Source organism: Aedes albopictus, chromosome 2 (genome assembly GCF_035046485.1).
Source record: "Aedes albopictus strain Foshan chromosome 2, AalbF5, whole genome shotgun sequence".
NCBI classification, from domain to species: Eukaryota; Metazoa; Arthropoda; class Insecta; order Diptera; family Culicidae; genus Aedes; species Aedes albopictus.
The window spans coordinates 413,095,664-413,115,064 of NC_085137.1; the positions used below are offsets into that span (position 1 = coordinate 413,095,664).

Below are 19,401 nucleotides of genomic sequence, written 5' to 3' on the forward strand. Positions count from 1 at the left end.
AATAGTGCATTCACTGCAGTGTTGTTTTTGATGCTCGGAAGTACCTAAAGACGAGCTTATAGGTGTGTGATTTTATCACTGATGACAAAACAGTAACGCATGCTATAGTAATTCTATGCCATTGCATTGCTTTTACTAAAAAAGGTCCACAAAACTCGAAAACTTATCAGAACGATATTATTAGAAATGATTCATGTATGATTGATTGTATCGTTATCATAAATGGTATGATACCCACATAATATTGAATAATGTCAATTTTTCAATTCCTATCATTGAATCATAAAACGATTACTAGTTTTGTAATAATCATTCTACGAATGGACGTCTTATGATATGAGTGATAGCACGAATTGTAAATTTCTATGCGGGACACTGGTTGTACTGGGATTTTCTGATAAATTCAAGCATCTATCAACTTTTTTGAAGATTTTAGATTATAAGCATTCTTTAGAAGTTACGCTATCCACAGAGCTTGATGGTAAACGTCTAGTTTATGTTTCTTATGATTTGCTTCAAAATGACGATGAAAAATCGGCATTAGAGCATCGTATGGAGCTTTCGATTCCGATGGTACATGTTTGGAGAATTGAAACGGAAATTTTAGATTTTCCCAACATTTCTCGTATTAGAGTCTCCTTCAGGGGATAAACTAACCGTTATTCGTTTGGGGTGCTATATAGAACTATCGGTGTCTGAACTACTAAACATTGGATATTTGAACATTAAGAGAAACGCAGCGGTTTTTCTTAATTTCACTTAAAGAAGCAATTGATTTCTTTGAACTACACCTCTAGTAGAGGAACCGTTTGGTTTGAAGACGGTTTTTTTTGTCTGTATTAACGAGATTTTCAACCCTAGGCTAATTCATCTCGGGACCCACGTTTTATTGATCATGCGAGAGAAAGTTTGAACTACGGAAGTCAAAACTTTGGTGAAGTTCGGCGTCGGCGTTCTAATTTTGGGATCGCTGACGCATAAGAATTGCCTGTGTCGGCGATGCTTCAATTAGAATGCCGAAGTTTTTACTTCGGCGAACTTTTGTTGGGTATATTTGATTTCACATATCGACTTCGATCTAAAATAAATCAATATGTACAATACTTCTCCCCATAGAACCCACATTTTGCGAGTATTGTCGAGAGTGGGATTCGATCCCAGGTCCTCGGCGTGACAGTCAAGTGTTCTAACCACCACACCAGGTCCGCTCCACATTTGAAGATGTTGACTCGTTTGTAGTTAGAGCATTTTATAACATCATCGCAATGATGCAACGTATTTATTAGGTCGTTGGAGCAATCTTGTTAGATTATTCATCTAATTGTTCAAAATTTCAATATTTGGTTGAAAATGGTTAAAAACAGTATCTGGGATAAGGGAAGGAGGACTAGTAAGGACACGTTGCGCGCTAACACAGTCAACTTTGCACCAATTGACTGTTCGTATGCAGTGATTGCAGTGATGTGTACATTATGTAGTCACGTACAAAATTTCAAGTATACTGGTCCCCCTGTCCAAATGGTCCAACACCCAACTGTGGCAAATGAAGTCTAGGGGAACATAATTCACGCCACCGGTAGGAAAAAAATGCAAATTTGCACAAATTTTATGTAACTGCAAAATTCCGCGGAATTTTTACGGAAATTTCGTTTCGTTTCGAAAAATACCGAGTGAATTCTGATTTCGTATCGATCTCACGAAACATTTTTGAATTTCGTTTCGTTTCGTACCGCATTGCATCAAAAAATTCAGATACCGTTTCGTTTCGTATCGCTTTGAAAAAATCCCATACCGCATACCCTTACATGGTACACTTTTCCCTCTTTTGATATCATGCATTTTGGACCGAGCTAAAATCGAACCCAGGCACTGGTCTCATAGACTTAATACTTTTGAATTAGATCAAACTAGAGTGGAAACGTAAGAGAAAAACAGGAGGTAGACATTTCTGTTGTAAGCCCATTTTTGCAGACAGTCATTTTTCTATTCTTTTTGAATCATCCTTTCACCAGGGGCCTACATCGTCGAAACCAAAACATGACGCTGAAAGCGAGCACCTATCAGCATCGTAGGGACGCTGACGAAGGAAATTGGCACTGACGGCAGCCCAAATGCACTCACTCCAATAGCGCCAGTCACACGGTGCATATATTGATAGTTGGCCGTTTTATGGAAACATTGAATGTATAATATTGTTCAAAAATAGATTGACATCAATCATTCAACTTTTCCCCTATCTTCCGTTTGATCAACCACACAGCAATATTTCCCCTCCATAGCGCATTTTTCTTCAATTTTCTCTACAATATTTCCCCACCTTCAAAATTGTTACATCAATCCTCTCGAAGGTTGTTCCATGGATCAATTGATTGGTTCAATATTTTCCCTCCAGATCAACCTATCATTCTTTCAATGCAGCAGCGCGTGAACGAGAGCGTCATCATTGCAGTGCATTCTGCCGTGTTGCCGTATTTTTTTAAATATAAAATTTCAATTTAAATTTAAATAAATTTCAATAGCTAAATATATTATACAAAAAAACTGAATTCAGATGTAATAAATCATCGAACAAAAAAAAACAATTTATGCAGAAGTAATGTAGTAAATTTATGCAAAGTTTATATAAGTTTATGCAGAGGTAAATGTAATGAACCCAACGATTACAATGCATTAGTGATAATATTGCAGACTACATCTCAAATTGGACTATCACACTTTTTTGGTACGCCTAAAAAGTGTGATAAAAGTGCACATTTGCCTCGGATCGTCTCGACGTCTTCGGTGCACTTATTCCTCCATTTACAAGGAATAAGTGCACCGAAGACCTCAATTCGATCCGACGTATCCCTGCGCTGCAATCACACTTTGAAGGTGTGTGCACACTATTGTGTCAGTCCAACTTGGGGTGCAGTCAGCAATAAACAGTTCACAACATTTTTTGTGTAATCTTATAACTCGGTTGGTGTCCCACCGAACTTTGCTAAAAATTACTGGTGCACTGGCGGTTTCCAACACCAGTTAATTAATAATTTGCACATTAGGGTGGTAACATGCTTAGCTGCGTTGCCTATAAATTAGAAATACCCCCTTCTGACAAAGAACACCCTTCTGTAGTAATTTTGTGTAATGTCGAAATATAAAGGTAATTGGGTTGTTTAGTGAAGGAAATATTGCTATTTTCTATAGCCTAATCGAAAGAGCTCATTTTTCTGAGTATAACGTGATTTTATTGGATTCCAATACCTTTGTTTTGATGGTTAAATTAACAAAACAGTTTTAATTTTCGTGGATAGAATGACAGTTCAATCGATAAAGTGACAGTTCGACCCGAATAAAAAAATTTCCCCATACAAACTTTAAATGCATTTTAAAAATAGTTCCCGGACTCCAAAAATTATGAAATTTTGGATTTCGGCAAATTTTTGGGCGGAGAATCAGATTATGATAAAATCGGAATACCCCTAAAGAACCCAATTCAGCAAGACGGCACTGATGGTGTTTCGAGTCCCATCCCATGGGCTGTCCAAAAACTTTTCGTAATAAAAAAATATGTAAAATGTTTGATTACATATGTAAAAATGGTAAAGCTTAGAAGAATTAATGTGAATAGAAAATTCATTAAAAACATAAATAAAAATGTGACAGAAATGCATTGTATACATTGGGCATTGGGATCGGTAGGACTGAAAATCAACCGCACACCCACCGACGACGCATTGATTCCATAACGTTGAGCACATAGTGGGTAAGGTGCGATGCAAAGAGAAAAGAGATCGGATAAGCGTCGAAGCACACTCTGTGGAAACTATATGCAAAACGCATGAACCGTACATAGAAGATGAGCTGCGATGAGTGCGAAGATGCGATGGAGCTGCTTCGACGCATGTGAACGCAAGAGAACGCAAGAAAACGCTTGTCGGGTATAGATTTTATGATTGCGCTCGTTGTGTATGTAAAGGAATGCGGATTTAATGTTTTGGGAATGCTAGTAGGTAATATAAAATGCGTTAATAAGTTGTTGTTTTTAAACATAACTCAATGCTTTTTCACATGACTTGAATTTTGATGGACCAGACGTAATAAAAATTTATCATACTGTCTATCGATCGCCATGTAAAATAACATATTTCATTGAATATAAAATAGTATTCCATCAAATCGTTAAAGTTTTTTACAGTATAATTTTGTTATTATATGTGTATAAGAAAACATTTTATTTTCTCTATTCGGGATTTAAATCAACAATGTTTGATATGGCCGTTTGTTCAGTGCATGTTATCCATGTACAAGTTAGAAAGTTTAAGGTTTTATGGTATTCAACTTAATTGCTAAAAGGATTCTGATTGAATGGTTCTGCTTTTTTCTATGTCAGGCAAAACTAGATCCCTTAACGAAAAAAGTGTGACATCGATTTCGATTGGTACTCTTTTACCTATAATATATGATGAATATTGTGTATTTATTAGACATCTTTTCTCGTAGATATTGCCGAAAATTTTGTAATAAAAAAAACTATAGGGGTAGGCGGGGCATAATGAGCAGGTGGGGCATAATGAGCACCTTGTATTTTCACTGTAAGTCTTCAATTTAACAAAACAATTTGCTTGATTGTAGCCTTATTATCTAAAATCCAATGAGTTGACAACAAAATATTAGTCAAAAAATCCATTTACCTTGAAAAATTAATCAAAATGCGTAAAGTGGCCATATACTGGGAAAATATTATAAGAATCAGGTGACCTAAAATAAGGTTTTGGGTATCGAAATCACAACTTAGTGGGCATCTATCGATTTTCTTGATATTCCCTAGGCCAATGAAATGTATTTGTAACACTTTTGAACTATTTGTATAATTATTTTGTTGAAAAATATGCTTCAAAGAGTTGGTAGTAGGGTGGGGCAGAATGAGCAACTAGTGAAAAAATAATGAAAATGGTAAACATCTTCAACAAACAAATTTTAATTTTGGTTTTCTCTGTTTTGATGCATATAGTAAGGTTTTGTCTGTAACTTTCAATTTATTAGCTTTAAAATCTCAGTATCTGTATATTATCACCGTTTAAAAATTCCTCAATAGAAGACTCATTGGAACCCCACAGTTCCCTACAAATTAAACCCCGTAATCCCTTCAAATTCTCATTGATTGTTGCCGGTATGCTTTATCATTGACAAGAATAGTCAATTAGCATTTGATTCTGTACAAAACTGATATTGATCATCCTGCCCCACCTAGGGTGCTCATTATGCCCCACCCCCAAAACGCAACTCGCGATTTTATACGTTTTTAAAAACATAAAATTCTACAACATTTATAACTTTATTCGGAATTTCAACGATTAGCTTTTGTCAGTTAAGGTTCAAATGAGGATTGAACGTTAAAATTACACATTGGTTGCACTTAATTTACTGGATTTGGTGGCAAAATGCTTAAGCTGCTCATTATGCCCCGCCTACCCCTACCCTTCAATAATACATACTTGCCGAATTTTTGTTTCTTTTTGCCGAGGTCAGCACAATCAAGTAATGTTGTAATGCCGAAAATCAGTATAACAGTTTAAATTGGAATCAACACTCAGATAGCCCAGTCCGGAAAGTAAAAATATGTGTATACATAAGGACATCGCTCACACGGATACAATATACATTCTTTTCACAAATAATTAATTCAATAATCTCAATCTTGTACAGTTACACCAGATTTTTTTCTGAACTGGTCGGTTTTTGCTATTGCAACAGGATCAAAACTACTGAGTTATAGCAAAAAAAAACGACCCGCGCAAAACAAAAAGCGGGTGCATTTTATCTTTCCGCTCTTATAGATGAAACGATCATTTCACTACCCACATCCAAAGAAGCGCTCCAACATACAAGCGACTTCATCGATCAAATCACGCGAGTCGTTGATGCGCATGAAATAGGCGAAAAAGGATGTGAAAACAACATGCGCACCCTCATTGAAAACCTCATGCACTATGGCCTATCAAACATCCCTCTTCTCATCTCATAACTTATCGCATCCGATCGCATCTCACCTTACCCACTATGGTCACAGCCTAAAGGCTTTGCTTTGCTAGCTGTGCACGTATGATAAGCATGCACGGACACTTGTTTTTTTTTTCTCTTTATGCATTAACTTCTCTCATACTGCCGGGAGATTTTCTCTCTGCTCGAGCCTCGGCTTGATCTATCTCTCGTGAAAGATATTGGATTGATACTTGGTTTGATCCTCGTGATTTCATCAATAATCCTTGAGAAAGAAATACTTGATGGAATGGTGGAATAAAGGAAACAAGAAAGCGCTGCCAAATAAACATTTTCAAGCACATGTTGCGCATCGTAAATTTTCATTAGATTATTTAGGAATAATGTTTAATATTTAACATTGGTTCATCATGTTTTATATCACATCTTTAATTTCCACTAACGCATATGCGATTTTCTAGTGCCTTTAGTATAAAATGCTACAAAACTCAGTATATTTTCGACAGCTTTGTTCTCTTCGTCATGGGGTGTTATCTAAAGTCTGATAAACTGAAAGTTGGCGTCACATTTTTGCCAATCAAACTGTTTACAACTAAGTTTCAAGCTATTTGGACGACAAAAAACTCTTATGGCAAAGAGAGAAACACTGCCAATAATACTCAAAGTCACTCTCAAGGCATATAATTTAATCATCGTTCAGTAATCAATCTAGCTATAGATAAACCTGTTAATAACGGATAAAGCAAACATTTTCAATTATAGCCGAAACAACCAAATCAATATGGCAATAACCTCATATCAGCCTTTGTTTTCCAAACCTCTACTGCTTCACATATTTACCATGACTATGACATTAGCAAAAATCAAAACTTGTTCGAACCTAACTATTATTTAATTATTTATTTATTTTTAACTTTAAATTTTGTAAGAGGGAAAAGCCCCTTAGAGTGATTTCCAAATTTACATGTTGAAGTTCGATCCTAACTGTTCATACTTATTGTTTAAGCTCCATTTTGTATGAAATATTTTGGTTCACCGGTAGAATTTCATAACTTGTGTTAGAAATTAAAAAAAACATTAACCATCTCAAGACATTAGGAAAAATAGCATGATGAATTAATAAATAGATCCACTATTTACCAATTCATCATACTCATCCGAGAGATTGGGTTCAATAAATAAGAGTTTATGAATGCTTACAAAAAATCGAATATGGCGTGGTAAATAACCAGAATTATCAAAACATTATTTTTTTTTCATAATCATTAATGGAATTGAATAAGCAAGTGAAATATAGAAATTTGCACTTTTCTAATTATCAAGTCTTTATTTTATTTACAATGCAAAAACGTGACACTTTATTTCTAAAAATTTGCTTTCAAAGCATTCCATAAAATTCAATTGAGCTGGCCACCATCAACGCCGTGAACCACGCGCTGAATGTTGGTGAATTGCTATCTCTTCCTCACTGATGGGATGGTCTTCGCTCAATCTGCTGACTCTTTTACCCTGCTGGATTGATCGAATAAAACAACTCAAGGGGAAAGTTTGACGGACTTGGATGATCTTGATGGTTTGGTCAAACTGGATGATAGCGGTGGTTGGATCAATCTTTCGGAGGGGAAATTATTGAAGATATAAACACCAACCTCAATCTCGCTTTTGCAGGTTGGTCAGTATTTATATCAAGATTCAACATTATCATCCATCTTCTTCGCAATAAAAATGCAAGCAATACATTTAGCAATATTTCTATCAATTTGTGTTTCTTGATGAAGTTGAAGGAAGAATTGAACTTCTTGGTTGAATCAATTTATTGATAAGTGTAAATGGCACTAATGAGAAATTCCATTTGTAGGTATCTGTCATCGTGTGCGTGAAGAAGTATAAACAAACGAGTTTTGTCTCGTTTTTTCTCACGTTTGTTATACGACTCCCGCCAGGCGGCAGCACTGCGGCGCCGTTAAGGCCTATATTCAAAACAACATCCAAGCGCATCGCTTCATCACTGTCCTTCTTGCCGCTTTCTTCGACGCAACGATGGGTAGCGGGTCATTTTCACACCGACGGGGTTTCAATTGAAATGTTCAAATTGCCTAAAATGTATGTTTGCTCAATTTTTTTATGGGTAATGGACCAATTCAGAAAAATATGCATAGCACACATTAGCATTGAACATATTAGCCGGCTGTTACACTCATTAATTGAGTTATAACAGAGAAATTCATTTGATGTCGAGCGGGTGTGCGTGAGCATGTGTGTACTAAGGGAACGTTCAAAAATTACGTCCAACATTTGGGGGAGGGAGGGGGGTGGGGTATAGAAAAGTGTGACAGTACGTGTATTGAGTATAGGAAAATTGCGTGACAGAGGGGGGAGGGGGGGTCTAGAAATCCCGAAAAACGATGGACGTAATATTTGAATCTTCCCTAAACAAAGTGGCATCTGCGACGACGCAGCACCGTCTGTTCATCGGTGACGATGACAGCACGGGGGTGAATCTTCATCACGAAAACAGCCGCTCGTTTGATTGCTGGACACTAGCGAACCTGGTGGTGGAAAGCAAGCTTTTTTGTACAGCGAGCATAGGACGGGAGCGAGGCATGCTTTGATGATTATTTATTTCTCCAAGGAAATTCATTCCAATCTAGTTCTCCAAGTGAAAATTTTACGACTTCCACCTCGAAACTTCAAATTTGTTCGAAGATACACATCTGTTCTGTGATGACAGTCTTACTAGGCAACGACGACGGCATCTTGTTTTTTCTTGTTTTTTTGTTGTTTTTTTTGTTCTTGTTTTTCATCTGAAAATTTGAATTGAAATTGAAAATGTACGGCCCTGCCTTTCACTTTCGGATTTGTATTGTATCTATACGGATCAGAATATAACGATTGTTTGAAGTTGTGTTGAAAAACTTGAGACAGTTTCCGGATGTTGAGGACCTACATTGAAGACTTTTTTGTGGAGCTAGGGTAATTCGCCAATTGTTGAACGCTACCCAAATCTTGAACAGTTTCTAAAAATGTTATTATAAATTTAACTTAATTAATTTTCCATCAACGCAAACGTATGACGTAGATGCGTATACATGTGTGTCATGATATTGCTCCAATAAAGTTAGAAAATTATACATATTTTACGTCAAAAATTTCGATTGAAAATTTTGTACCGCTGATAACACGAAAATTTTAAGAAATTGCTGTTACGAAATAAGCTTTGCTGGCAAATCGACCACAAATATCAAAGTGACACCATAGTTACAAGAACTGAAAAGATGTTCTTAACATTTTAACATTGTTTATAATCACATTTTCATTGTAATTTCAATTGAAAAAAATATTTTTCTTGTCACACTATCATTATGCACCTAGGATCCAATTGTTGAACACTGGCATAACCTATGATGTTGGCATGACTGCCAGATTTTTTTTTAATTTACCTAACCATGCATTTCATGGGGTCTCAAAGGCGTTCCAGAAATGTTCCAGGGGTGTTCCAGAGGGCTTCAGGAAGGTTTCAAGGGGTTTCAATGGATTTCAAGCGCGTTCCAGAGGAATTCTGAATGATAAGGCGGCCCCAGGAGTATTTCATGGCGCTCCAGGGGAGTTCAGGAGCGATTCACGGGTTTCACAGGATTTCAGGGTCGTTCCAGGGGGTTGAGTGGGTCCCATGGATTTCCATGTGTGTTTCAGGGGCTTTCAAATGCGTTTTTTCTTCAGTCGTTTTCGCTTGTAGTCAAATCTTTCCAGCCATTTTTTGCATTTAGTTATGTTTAAAACGATTTCAGTCCACTAGAGCTTTGTTCAAATGGGAAGTGAATCCTTGGGAACGTCCATAAATCTAAGCGTGACGTTTCGAGGGGGGGAGTAAAGGGGGGGTCCACCAAAGTGTGACGACCCATACAACAAATTCAGAGGGCTCATACAACAAGTGTGACATAGGGGGAGGGGGTATAAAATGGACAATTTTTGCGTGACGTAATTCATGGAAGCTCTCTCAATGAATGACAAACACAATAAATTGTCACTCAAATGACAAACTGGGCACAAAACACGGAAAAACCGGAAAAATTCCACCAGAGTGAAAAATTATCGGATGTCGGGTCAAAGTCGAATCAAATTTTATCAAATGTTGGACCACTGTTGGGCTCACATCGGATAACTGTTGGGTCTATGTTGGGTTTGGTGGCCAAAATAAAAACAGGTCAATGATAGGTTAATGTCGGATTATACGTCATCAATTACGAGCAAAGCTTGAACCGTTCAACAATTGGCGAGGCGAGAATCGTCCAACATTAGGATGAGCTAGCTTATGGAAGCGTTCAACATTTGGATTACAGACTTCCCATACAAATGTTCTATTTTCTGTTTCTCTTCTAAAATAGAATTTAAGAGAATACAAATTAAATGTGAAGTATAATGAGTGGATCTTGACGTTCACTGGATATTTTTCAACTTAAGTGGAATTATGCACGGAAAAACAAACGAAAACAAAAATGCCAGTACTAACCGTTCAACAATTGGCGCATTACCCTACATCATAGACATTAATGTTTTGCCTTTCTCGTACACTGAGTGTACTGGAAAGGCTATATGTTCACTCCAAAAATGACTTTTTGATAGAAGGCCCGGAGGATCAAGTCACATATACCAATCAACTCAGCTCGATGAATTGAGGTGATGTCTGTGTGTGTATGTGTGTGTGTATGTGTGTATGTGTACAAAAAAACTCACATCACTTTTTGGCAGTAAACCTCAACCGATTTTAATGACCGACGGTTCATTCGACGCGGAATCTGGTCCCATTGTTTCCTATTGAAAATGATTCGAATCGGTCCAGCCGTTCCGAAGTTATGGCCATTTTCGTGTTCCGGACCAGTACCCTTGGAAGGGGCCATACATAAAAATGTAACAAACACATACATGCGACATATCAAACTGCGGCATTTTGAATAACCTGATGAACAGTTAGCAAGAAAACAGTCTCAGACCATATCTGAACCGGTAATGTTTCGGAACCGGTTCCGGGTGTTCCGCCGGAAGTGGCAGTATATAAAAGTTGACAAAACTTTTGCATGCGGCACATCAAATCACGGCTTTTTCGACAACTTGAGGTTATTGAGGAAGTTGGCTAAGACTACATATGGACTGTCAGTAGTGCCGAAACTAGTTCCGGGTTTCCCTCCGAAAGCGGCTAAATATAAAATTGAACCAAACCCATGGCTTTTTTGATAACCTAATAAACTTTAGCAAGCAAATAGGCTCAGACTATTTAAGAGACTCCGCAACCGGTTCCGGGCCGGAAGTCAAAGAGAACCAATACATATCAATGACTTATTCAGTAACAAGATAAACGCCCAAGTAACACACTTGTCACCGAAGAGTCACGGCGGCGCAGATTTTAGTTGCGCAGAAGTCACTGTGACTTACTTCTAACAAATAAACACTTACTTGCTAGAAGTAAGTCACAGTGACTTCTGCGCAACAGAAACCTGCGCCGCCGTGACTCTTCTGTGACAAGTGTGTTACTTGGGCGGTTAATCAACAAATAATCTCAGACCATATTTGGAAGAACCGGTAGTGTTCCAAAACTGGTGACAAGACGAGTAACGCGTAGGAAGTGGTAAAATATAGAAGGGTACTAAACCATAGCGGCGTTTTTGATAATCTGATAAACGGTCAACAAGAAAATAGTCTCAGGCTACATCTAGAACTTCTAATAATATTTCGGAATCGGTTGCGGGTGTTCCATCGGAAGTGATTTAATAAAAGTGAACCATAATGCGATGCGATAAAGAAAATCGCGGCTTTCAAAAATTTGCCGAACGGTTAGCAAGAATTTTCGGCTTTTCAGGTAACCCGATGAACAGTTGACAAAAACCTAGCCTCAGACCACATTTGAGACAACCGGAATCGGTTCCCGGTGTCCCGCCGGAAGTGGCCAAGCGTAAAATTTAACAAAACCCATGCAAGCTGCACATCAAATAGCGGAATTATAAAAGTGAACAAAATAAATGTCAAAGTGATTTATCGCTTGTGGCTTTTTTTTTGATATTATGTAAACGTTCGGTAAGATTATAAGTGAAGAAATGGACAAAGTCTTCATATACGCAAGAGAACAAAATTGTGACCAAAGCGACCCAAATATTAACACACTTGTCACAGAAGAGTCACCGCGGCGCAAGTTTTTGTTGCGCAGAAGTCACTGTGACTTACATCCAACAAACAAACATTTACTAGCTAGAAATAAGTCACAGTGACTTCTGCGTAACAAAAACCTGCGCCGCCGTGACTCTCCTGTGATAAGTGTGTTACTTGGGGATCTCTTCAAATCACACCATTTTAGATTCCTGCGGTGTAAATGCATAGTAGGATGGATCAACGTTTTATAAAAAAACCTAAATTAATCCACCTAGTGGTGATAGTGCCTTTCTCGTCGTATATGTTCTCACGACCTTTCCGTCGACGTAAGTCAAAGTGTTCCTGAATCCTGATATTTTTTAAGAATAGTAAGCATTTTATCAAAGCCATCATTGAAATGACTTAAAACCTATTGATGGCACATAGTCCGACGTTATGTTCAACGTATAAGCAGAGCTGAAAAATATCAGATTTCTCAGTTGACTGCTTGAGCACCTTCATTAACACCTGCTGATCAATATCAACACGATACTAACAAGCTAAGATATAATCACAGACAAACAGACGTCTCACTCTACTCACTTCTCATCGTCACCCTTTTTAACGGTTAGTTTAAATATTTTGTAGTTCGCAAATCGCTCGGTCACGGCGCTCGCATCGTTTTTGCTTCTGTTTGACGTTTGCTCACTACCGCCACCTACTGAGTGGTTTGCGTAACACAGCCTGATTAGCATTGGGCGATTATGTTTTCGTGACGATGATTTTTATCGGAATTTGTCCCAAGTGATACGTCTGCTTGTCTGTGATATAATTTTTACACAATCACAGTTCACTTTGCGGTCTTCGATAAAGTTTTTTCTGCACATTCTAGGTTATATTTGATTGACCATTGAAAACAAGAACGTAGTGAGTATAGTGAGACGTTTGTTTGTATGTGGGTTTAATTTGTCAAGATTTTGTTCTCTTACACATATTCATCGCTTGCATTGATTTTATTTACTTTCGTAGTTCCGGCGACGCACCAAACACTGGTTGTGAAACCCTATCGGTAGTCTCTGATGTGGTATGTGCCTATTTTCTAGTTAACCGTTCCTCAGGTTACTAAAAAGGCGTGATGTGATGTGTCGCATGGAACATTTGGTTACTTTCGATGCGGTACTGAAACAGGTTCCGGAGCACCACCGGGTCTACCAAATATAGTCTGAGACTATTTCTTTGCTAACGTTCATTAGGTTACCTAAAAAACACGATTTGATTTATCTTATGCATGGGTACAGATTACTTTTACATTTGACCACTTCCAGTGGGACACCCAGAACTGGTTTCGGGACACTACCGGTTATCTAAAATATGGTCTAAAGCTATGTTCTTACTAATCGATCATCGTGTTATCAAAAAAAGGTCTCCAGTGGGCCTAGTGGTTAAGGCTATGGATCGCCAATCCGGAAACGGCGGGTTCGATTCCCGTTCCGGTCGGGAAAATTTTCTGGACTTTCTAAGCATAGTGTATTATTGTACTTGCCTCACAATATACAAATTCATGCAATAGCAGGCAAAGAAACCCCTTCAATTAATAACTGTGGAAGTGCTCTAAAGAACACTAAGTTGAAGAGAGACAGGCCAAGTTCCAATGTGAACGTCAAGCCATAAAAAAGAAGAAATTATCACAAAAGCTGCTATTTGATGTACTGCCAAACCCCGCGTTTTCATCACTCTTTAATACGACACGTTTTAATTTGTTGAATTTAAAAATGTTCAAATGTCACAGTGTAATACATTATAAATACGAATGATCCGATATTGTGGTGTTACTCACACCCGCAGCGGCTCCTCGTACAGCTGCTACTTCCGAAAGTTCAAATTTTGTGCTCTCCGACACCTGATCCGTTTGGTGATCAACCGCAGTGAACATCGGAAGCCAACAATCGTAAAATGAACAAGCTATCAATACGTACTACCACATTTGTGTTCAAAAACAAATCATACAATCTGAACAAAACTAAAATCACAACCGTAAATCAAAATACCCAAAAATCCGCGATTTGATATGTCGCTTGCATGGGTTTCGGTCACTTTTATATTTGGCCATTTCCGGCGGGACATCCGGAACCGGTTCCGAATCACTACCGATTCAGATATGTTCTGAAAATATTTCCCTGCTTACTGTTCATCAGGATAACAAAAAAGTCACTATTTGATATGTCGCATGGATGGGCTTGGTTAACTTTTATACTTTGCTACCTCCGGCGGGACATCTAGAACCTGTTCCGATATGATCTGAGAATGCTTTCCTGCTTACTGTTTATCAGGTTACCGAAAAAGCTGCGGTTTGATATGTCGCATGCATGGTTTTAGTTCGATTTTATATTGGCCACTTCCAACAAGACACCCGGAACCGGTTCCGGAACATAGCCGGTTCAGATATGGTCTGAGAATATTATCCTGCTTACTGTACATCAGGATATCAAAAAAGCCACTATTTGATATGTCGCATGCATGGGTTTGGTTAACTATTATACTTGGCCACCTCCGGCGGGACATTTGGAACCGGTTCCGGAACACTACCGGTTCCAACATGGTCTGAGAAAGTTTTCCTGCTTACTGTTCATCGCGTTATCGAAAACGCCGTGGTTTGATATGGCGCATGCATGGGTTTAGTTCACTTTTGTGTTTGGCCACTTCCGGCAGGATACCTGGAACCGGTTCCGGGACACTACCGGTTCAGACATGGTCTGAGACTATTTTTCTGCTTACCATTCATCAAGTTATCGAAAATGCCGTAGTTTGATGTGCCGCATGGATGGGTTTGTAGCGTTTTCAAATCTGGCCCCTTCCTGGGGTACCGGTCCGGAACACCTAAATGGCCAGAACTCCGGAACGGCTGAACCGATCTGAACCATTTTCAATAGGAAACAATGGGACCAGATTCCGCGCCGAATGAACCGTCGGTCATTAAAATCGGTTGAGGTTCACTGCCAAAAAGTGATGTGAGTTTTTTGTACACATACACACATACACACACACACACACACACACACACACACACACACACACACACACACACACACACACACACACACACACACACACACACACACACACACACACACACACACACACACACACACACACACACACACACACACACACACACACACACACACACACACACACACACACACACACACACACACACACACACACACACACACACACACACACACACACACACACACACACACACACACACACACACACACACACACACACACACACACACACACACACACACACACACACACACACACACACACACACACACACACACACACACACACACACACACACACACAAACATACATACACACACAGACATCACCTTAATTCGTCGAGCTGAATCGATTGGTATATAAGACTTAACCCTTCCGGAGGCTCTATCAAATTTTCGTTTTTGGAGTGAACATATAGCCTTTCGGTACACCTTGATGCACGAGAAAGGCAAAACATAATTTAATCGCATCAACACCTTATACAGTTTTTCAACCTTCAATCTCCTTATGCTTCTAAAATTACTGCTCACAATTTACATTTTCTGAATTTTTCTCTTAGAAAGGTCAAATTTTACATGAATCGTGTTACCAACGATAATTAAGGACATAGTTGCAGGAGCTCCAAAATGGCAGCCAGTATGGCAGTCACTTGCCCCCTTACTCCTCCCTCCCCTCACCGCAATGATCAACTGACACAGAAGTACGCGAACAAATTCTTCAAATTAAACTAGCTTACCTGCTTAAAATACACTAAGATTGCTACTTGTAGTAGGAAACTATGTTTCACGCCCGTACAGAGATACCTCTAATAACTTTTCACAATATTTCATTGATTTCGTGCCAAAATGTAGCACTCACTGCACTTTTTTCTTCGCCTCGAGCACCGGTCACTTTTTTAAAATCACTCCAGTTTGCCTTCAAAATTATCCGAGCACTGGGAAAAGTTGATGGACTGTTGGAAATATTTCCCTCTTTCGCCTCGTCAACCATTAATCGCCAAAAAACTACGCGATTTTCGCATTCGTGGTGAAAAAACCGATTTAATTTCAATTTCGGCTTGCGCGAACGAATAAGCCTACCGTTGAACTGAGTGTTATTATACAACGCATGATAAAATTGAACAACTCGCTGTTCACGTTTGCCATCGAGCAAGGCTATTTCTCTGCCATTCATGGCAGCTTTTCTGAAAATCATATTGCCTTTGTGATAACAATATGTAACAGGACAATTTTTCGCTGTTAATGAAGTGTAATAGCACTAATCAATTCTACGCCACACTACGGTACTTTTCTACGGTTAGAGAGACGAAAAGTGGAGAGCAGAGAGGTGAGAGTTGTCAAAAAATGTAAATAAAACGACGCACAATGGGATAAATATGGGAAATACTGGACAAAACATGAAATTAAATTAAGTTTTCAAATGTATTTTAAAAATAAGTTTCGCCGGTAAGCTGAAAAACTCAAATGAGTGCAAAAACAATCGACTACTAACTTAGTATGGTTTAGTTTGCAAATTTTTGTTTGTTTCTTTGACCAAGTTAGAATGCACTGTGCGCCGTGTAGTTTGTTTTGTTTGAGTGGGTGGTTAAGAGGGTGATTTGAGTGAGAAACAGGCTTATTGTTATGATCTCTAGCAACCTTCACCTTAAATTTAGCCTAAAGTGTGCTCAAATAAACACTGCCGAAGATCACAAAGTGATCTGTGATTGTGAATAAAGTTAACCTTCTTCATGCATTAGCTGAATGAAATGGGGTCATAATGACCTCAATACACGACTAGGATTAAGGTGGTCAAGCAGTCAACTGAGAGGTCTGGTATTTTTCAGCTCTGTTTTGCTGTTGCACACAAGGATCGGTAAATTCGCCTCACTCCATTCATATTCACTCCTCTTTGCTGAAGCGAATCGAGAAAGATGCAGCAAACGTATAGTCGTGATCAAACACGCAACCCCATCACCAGTGGAAAGCGATGCGCAAGCTGGTTGACATGGATATTCGTGGCCGATCGTTGAAGTTTGGATCGCAAGCGAATGAATGAATGGCGAATGGTGACGAATGCTGGTGAGCGATCGAAGTGGCTATTATCATAACTAGAAAAGAATTTCTGCATGTAATGCATACGTTTTTAGTGTATTGTTGTTGAAATGCTAGATTAGCTAAGAAAATAATAAACATTTTTTGAAAACTTCAAATATTCGTACACGCAATATCACTCACGAATCGCATCGCCTCTCCATCGCTTGCGATGCGAATGTGGACGAATGTTTAAATTCCTTGTATGGCTTCCCACCGTTCGCCGGTGTTTGCTGTCGTCGCTGACAAGCAAACACACAAACTAAAGCGACAACCGTTCGCTGCTGACTGTATTCGAGTGTGGAAGAAGATGAAAAGTGGAAATCAGGAACCCTGGTTGCACATAACATCGGAATATGTATCATCAATTAGTTTCGAAAATCGATGATGGCTTTGTTAACCCTAAAAGGGATACCTGGGGTCCACTGGACCCCAGGCGCCTTTCAGAGCTTGTCTTTTATGGAACACACTCAGCGAGGTGACGAAACTGAGGCCATGAAGGTATCCCTTTTAGGGTTAAAATTGTTGCTTTTATATATAAAGTGTTTCAGGATTCAGGATCATTTTGGCTAACGTCGACGAGAAAGGCCACGAGATCACCACTAGGTGGATTAATCTGGGTTTTTTTCATATACATCTTATGTATATTCTTATGTTCATAGCCATTGCTAGAACTAGATTAAAAAACCCGTTTTCCTTTCTTCAAACTTCCACAGCACATTAACAATCTATCGTATAACGCCTACAAGTTATGCAACCAAGCGAACTGTGCTGCATCATCTTCACAGTATCCACCCACCAATGCGAGAACCCTTTGTCAAAAATAACCATTTTCCAACAACGTTCCGACATCCTCAAGACCTCGTGCAGACGCAGAGGACTTAACGGCCTGAAGTGGGCAAGAGATTGCGACCTTCACTTTCCTACTCTTCCCTACATTGGCCTATAACCTGACGTGGCAGGCACCATTGTCGTCTAAAAATATAAGATTTACCAACACTCATCCACTGAAGATGCCTGTTAGTCCCAAATCAGCTACCTTATTGATTCCTTGTGTGGGTACATTTGATCTGGCGATACTGGAGTATCATCTACCTCGGGCGATCGATCAAGCTCAATAAAGCTGTGGAAAAGCTTCGGTCTTGATTAACCCTCTACTTCCCATGGTTGCTCTAGAGCACCATCGATTTTCGACGAACTCCGGACAACCGAAATTAGATAAATATGGCGCAATAATTTTTAGAATATGGTTATAACCTCATAAGGTTAACCCATCTACTGACTACTTGTTTCAATAGTTGAACTATTGATAAACAATCAAAAACCTGTTGATATAGAACCAAAATTTTTTTCATTGATTTCGAAAAATTTAACCAGTTTGCAATAACTTTTGTTCTACCACTTTTTTCGGAAACGCTTTTTTGGCATAGATATAGTCGTTCAAAGTCGTGGGAAGGAAAGGGTTAATATATTATCGATATCTTTGCCGCATGACATAGGAAGTGAGACTGATAAGGGCATTTTTTAACTTAATGACTCCAATACATCTCTAAAATCTCATTTTTCTTTCTCTTTCCATCCTTGCAGAAGTAGAACTGGATAAGTTCCGCACCTGGTGCCCGCGGGCGGGCTGCGAAACGATCTGCCAAGTCGGCGGGCAGAACCATGCGGCGACGACGCAGCAACCGAACCACGCCCACCAACAACCGAACAGTAACGCGTCTTCCGATAGAATATTGCAGCTGCCGACATCCTCGTCGGGTCTGCCATCGCCCTGCGCAGTGCACTGTCCGACCTGCCGGGAGGACTTCTGCTCCGGTTGCAAGAAGGCCGTAAGTGTTCAACAACCATCACACCGTGAGATTAGCTAATTCAATTTTCTGAATCATTTCAGTGGCACCCAACGATGTCCTGCGAGGAGAACACCCGCCGGCTGGCGGCCGACGGCCAAACGGACGCCCTCGGCATTCCCTTCGACAATGATCTCATCAAGTGCTGTCCGATGTGCGCCGTGCCCATCGAGAAGGACGAAGGCTGTGCGCAGATGATGTGCAAACGGTGCAAGCACGTCTTCTGCTGGTACTGTTTGGCTAGTTTAGACGTGAGTCCGGTTCTGGATCTGACTGTAATCCTGTTAAGCTAATCTGTTTCTTCCT

General features: G+C 39.3%; 1 protein-coding gene across 1 annotated transcript in view; it reads left to right on the plus strand.

The window, feature by feature from the left end:
* The window catches only part of LOC109426839 (uncharacterized), a 165,293-nt gene that overhangs the window by 133,100 nt on the left and 12,792 nt on the right, over positions 1 to 19,401 (plus strand). The window contains exons 6-7 of the mRNA XM_062853459.1: positions 18,833 to 19,077; positions 19,140 to 19,346. Of these exons, the coding sequence (XP_062709443.1) occupies positions 18,833 to 19,077; positions 19,140 to 19,346 (452 nt within the window). The remainder of the gene's footprint in view (positions 1 to 18,832; positions 19,078 to 19,139; positions 19,347 to 19,401) is intronic.